The 4,939-nt window shown below is 33.9% G+C and overlaps 2 protein-coding genes and 1 long non-coding RNA gene across 3 annotated transcripts; 2 read left to right on the top strand and 1 right to left on the bottom strand.

Moving 5' to 3' along the window:
• Window positions 1-1,249: 1,249 nt before the first annotated feature.
• On the top strand, window positions 1,250-2,610 carry LOC107473666 (rac-like GTP-binding protein RHO1; the record flags this gene model as incomplete). Its single annotated transcript, XM_016093253.3, has 3 exons — window positions 1,250-1,357; window positions 1,511-1,576; window positions 1,660-2,610. Coding segments are annotated over 3 exons (276 nt in total), but the record flags the coding sequence as incomplete, so codon positions are not given.
• On the top strand, window positions 2,046-2,540 carry LOC107473692 (uncharacterized). Its single transcript, XM_016093279.1, has one exon. It carries the CDS (start codon window positions 2,046-2,048, stop codon window positions 2,538-2,540), a length of 495 nt encoding a protein of 164 aa, XP_015948765.1.
• Window positions 2,611-3,007: 397 nt separating the features above from the next.
• LOC110277634 (uncharacterized) lies at window positions 3,008-4,933 on the bottom strand. The gene is made up of 2 exons (XR_002370318.2): window positions 4,062-4,933; window positions 3,008-3,423 (listed from the first exon to the last, which is right to left on the bottom strand). It is a non-coding gene; the product is annotated as an uncharacterized LOC110277634 (long non-coding RNA).
• Between the last annotated feature and the right edge of the window lie 6 nt (window positions 4,934-4,939).

A 4,939-nucleotide genomic window follows, 5' to 3' on the forward strand; every position in this document is an offset into this window, starting at 1 on the left:
TTTTTTTATTGTTGTTTTCATGGTTAGTATGTTTTCTAGTTCTTATTTTGTTGTTAGTTTGCTGTAGTTTAAAATGTTAATTGTTCTTGTTATTTTGATTTTCAGTTTTAATTGATCTTATTAACTTGTTAATTTGAACAGAGACGGAACGAGATCATATCCAAATACGGACTTGCCGAGGGATATTTCTTTGCATTTTGATCATTCCCTCTTGATGTGGGAGTTCTAGTGCAAGTGGGGTTTTTCCTTTTTTCTGGGATTTTGGACTCAAGTACCAGTGTGAAATGGGACGGCAAATATGATCCAAAATTTTCAGGCAGCTGATGTATTCCTGCTAGCATTCTCTCTCATAAGCAGGGCTAGCTATGAAAATGTTGCCAAGAAAGTAAGATTGGTATATACTTATTATTATTATTATTGTTCTTTTTTCTCTCTACTCTGGACTAATTTTTTCTTTTCCTCCTTTTCCAATGGATTCCTGAGTTGAGGCATTATGCTCCTGGTGTTCCAATTATTCTTGTTGGAACAAAACTTGGTTAGATTCTTGTTCTTTCTTTACCTTCTTGATGTTTGATGCCCTTGTTATCTACCTGATAACCTTCAGCATGATAGTAGTTCCGTGATCCTGTGAAGTTTCATCTTATTATCATACTAATTGCTGTCTTTTATTCATACTGTGTTTCTTTCATTATTAGAAAGTTGGGGAATAGATTCTGTATTCCAATGTCATTGCTGTTATTTTTTTCCCTTTGATTGCTTGTTATTCAGTAGTGGTTTAGAGAAGTAAGTTCATCCTCGAAGGTTACTTAATTCATGACTTTAATCAAGAATTGATTCAGATATACCAAACCATTTCATGGAATGCTTTCTTAATTTTTCCCTTTACCTCCTTGTTTAACTAAAAGGCTAATGTAATGATTGTTTTAAAAACTAAATGGCTGTTGATAAATCTTGAAAAAACCTTGATTTATGAAGAGTATTAGGAAGTTTAAAGTGACAGAAGTTTGCTACTACCTAACATGAGTAATTTGCCATGGTGGAGCTGGTGTTTCCATAAGTTCTTTTCTTATTGACTCGTTAGAATTTCCATTTCTGATAGTCAATAACAAAAGTAGAATTTCTATTCTGAAAATTTTGTCTCTGGTCTCAATTTTTCATATAGTTTCTTTTGGAATTTGTTTTCTCTCATATATAGTGCTAACTTAATTATATGTATTTAATGCTTTCATTGTAAAGATGTCATTATTAACTTGCTTGGGCATTTCTTGACAACCAATATGCGACTTGTGTAGATCTTTGGGATGATAAGCAGTTTTTTCAAGATCATCCTGGTGCAGTGCCTATCACCACAGTGCAGGTACTTCCTAGCTTTCATTGCTTCCATTACCAATATCCATTGCTATCGTTTTGTGTCTTATTTCATTGCCTTTTAGCCTTCAGTTGGTGTTCTTAAGAGAGACCATCTGCTTACTTTATACATTAGTGATCTGATTTTCTCTCTTTGTTGAAGGGTGAGGAACTGAGAAAACTTATCGGTGCTCCAGTTTACATCGAATGTAGTTCAAAAACACAGCAGGTACATATATGTTCTCTGCATCTATAAAAGTTCCAAAGGTTAGATAATATCACGTCCCTAATGATATCTGCCTTTGAATACAGAATGTGAAGGCTGTTTTTGATGCGGCCATCAAAGTAGTTCTCCAGCCTCCAAAGCAGAAGAAAAAGAAGAGAAAGGGTCAAAAAACCTGTTCCATATTGTGATCTTCTCAGTTCTAAATTGGTAGTTGGCAGAGGATGACATGACTGTAGCCATTTCTTGGTAGTCTTTGCCATTCTATATCTTTGCAGCATAACACATGATGGTGTTGGTGTTCCGGAAACATTACTGAACCAAATGTTCGGACGAGAGGGACAAGAATCCGAGGAGGGTATTAGTCTGCTCATCAGCAGAAAGTTGCTGAAGCTGATGTAATTAGGGTAATTTGGTTTGATGTATGTGATTTGATATTAGTTGTTGTTAATTTTGACGAATTGTTTAATTCTTAATGGAAGAAAAGAAACACAATTTGTTTAGAAGAGAAGGCAAGGGTGATGAGAAACCTGGATACCTCCCTGCTGATATAGTGTTCATAATTGAAGAAAAGAAACACAATTTGTTTAGAAGAGAAGGCAAGGGTGATGAGAAACCTGGATACCTCCCTGCTGATATAGTGTTCATAATTGAAGAAAAGAAACACAATTTGTTTAGAAGAGAAGGCAATAATGACTTGGAAATATGTATTGAGATTCCTCTAGTAGATGCACTCACAGGGTGCTCTTTACCAATTCCTATATTAGGAGGGGAGAACTTGACTTTGTCATTTGAGAATACTGTTGTATACCTTGGATATGTAAAGGTTATTGAAGGTCAAGGCATGCCAACCCTTAAAAACGATGGGAAAAGAGGTGACCTCCATGTCAAGTTTCTAGTTGACTTCCCCAAAGAATTGAGTGATGAACAATGGCAAGAAGCTTTTAGAATCCTAGAAAATTGTTGTTAATGATGACCATAGTTGTACATTTGTATATTTTGTATGCAGATATGAATGCATTTGCTATCAGTTAAAGACACAAATTTTCTGTTAATGATAGATATACAATTCATGACTCAATGTTGGCATTGGATTATTTCTCCATAAGAAATAGCTGATAATTACATTTGTGTATATAGTACCTATAACCAGTTAACCACTGTTTTATGAATATCTTACTAGACTTCGCTGTAAATTTCATTTTATTCTGCATTCAACTTCTAAAATAAAAAGTTGGTAAAATAAATAAAAAATCTAATTATTCTTGAATGAAAATGATAATTAATTTTTATTTTATTATTTTAAAAATTTTCCTTATATTAGAGAATCTTTTTCCTCCTACTTTATAAGTTCTTTATCTTTCTTGGGGGAACTATTCCATCCGCCTATAGCTTATTAGCTTTGAGGAAGACAGAACAGACATCAAACCTTCAATATTTAAGAAAGAAAAAAAAAGCTATAAAGAATATACATATACATTATATACACATTCTTTTTCGTTAGTTTTATTTTCATTTGGACCAAAGAGAGAGAAAGTTCAGTCACCTATATGATATGCCGTACAATATTCCTATATTAAGTATTAACAAGTACTTATGATCAAAATCTAATGTTCTACCACTATCTGTCATTATCCTGATTCTCACGGTTTTCATCGTGAGGAGTTTCAGCAAAAACTTGTCCCTGGTCTCTAACATCTCTGAACATTGAAAAAAACGAGTTGAGACCCTCAGATGAAGCACCTCCTAAGATCCATAATAACATAGAATTGAATGAATTCATGGAACCGGGGTTCGGACCGCCTTCTGCTTGTCGAATATCAGCTTGCCCAGGAATCTGCACGGGGTTTAGGCTACAGAATAAAAGGCATTTCACAAGTTGAATTACATCAGTAGAATTTAAACCAGATTAGCTTCACCAAACTCTTATAAACTGATAAACAAAACCAGTCATTTACCATCCAAAGGTAATGCTCAAGCAGGGCTAGTTCGAATCTTAGAATGGAAATTAGTTTGACTTCATTACAATCTTTGTGATGTATAATAAGAAAAAAAGTTAAGTTCAATTCATTAACAATTAGCAATAATATCACTATATAAGTACATAGATCTATAAGAAAAATATCCAATCTCAGATCATTTGAACTCAATTAAAATCAGAATCAAAAGCAGAAATGCTATATAATACAAGTAGAAGCATATATCTTTGAACATGAATAAAAACAGAATCAATCAAAAAATTTCTAGTGCTGATGAATCTTTTTATAAGAAGGCTATTTTGAGTTATTACCATAACTAAGTAGAACTAAATGATAATACTGGCTAAAATCACATTCTATTGGTGAAAATTTTATAGTTCTTATACTGATTTGGCAAATCCTATAATAGATAAGGACTTAAGTGCAGCCACCACTACCGATATAATCCTACACAAGTTACAATGGGAACCAAGGAAAGTATTAATTAAATCAAAAGGGAGCTGCATACTTACACTGTCAACAACAATTACGTCAACTGAACCACTACGGATTAAGGTATCCACAAGACTAAGTGCTTGTTCACCACAATCTGGTTGTGAAAGCAACAAGTTTTCAGTATTCACACCAATGGATTCTGCAAGTGCCTTATTGAGAGCATGCTCAGCATCAACAAATACACAGTAGCCTGCATGAAATGAAGATATGAATGCAAGCATAAACTAACTACAAAATCCTTAACATAGATTCCTTACAAATACATCATAGTAGTAAACAGACAGCCCTTCTTACTTATCTTCGGTATTATGATGTTATTAATTGTGGTAACTTCATTTTTATGATCAAAATAGCATAAATTAAGCCTGAAATGTTGATATAGCCCACCAAGATACTTGTAGTACAAAATTTAAATTATACACATTATACCTCTTACTTCTCTCTCTGCCAAAAGGATAAGAGAAGTGGAAAACAGAACACAACCTGTTCACAACTGGAAACTAGCTAGGTGCTAGCAACTACAAATTGTTGCTGCAGTGCAGAAACAGTGATTAATGAGGAAGTAGAGATATTTATCTAGTGATTTGCCACTTCCAAGTCATAATTGAGTTACAAGACACTGACACTGGGATAGGCATTCATTCGGTGTTACAACAGAAAAGAATGCATCCACTGTATTATCACAATGTATACAGAAAATCAAAGGGAGGGAGATTAAAGCAAATGCCTCTTGTGATTGACAATAACATATTGACAAGTTGACAACTATAGGGGTTATGGTCACATTACAACCCCAAAAACAATATAGACATTATCATCAGGGGCAAAAATTAGCATCTATAGATAACCTCCTTGCTCCTGTGCCTCTGAAATCACATGTAAAGCAAGAGTTGTT

Source organism: Arachis duranensis, chromosome 2 (genome assembly GCF_000817695.3).
Source record: "Arachis duranensis cultivar V14167 chromosome 2, aradu.V14167.gnm2.J7QH, whole genome shotgun sequence".
Taxonomy (NCBI): Eukaryota; Viridiplantae; Streptophyta; class Magnoliopsida; order Fabales; family Fabaceae; genus Arachis; species Arachis duranensis.

Bases quoted from the DNA above. Each gene is read 5' to 3' on its own strand.
- LOC107473692 (XM_016093279.1), top strand. From the start codon at position 2,046: ATGGAAGAAAAGAAACACAATTTGTTTAGAAGAGAAGGCAAGGGTGAT.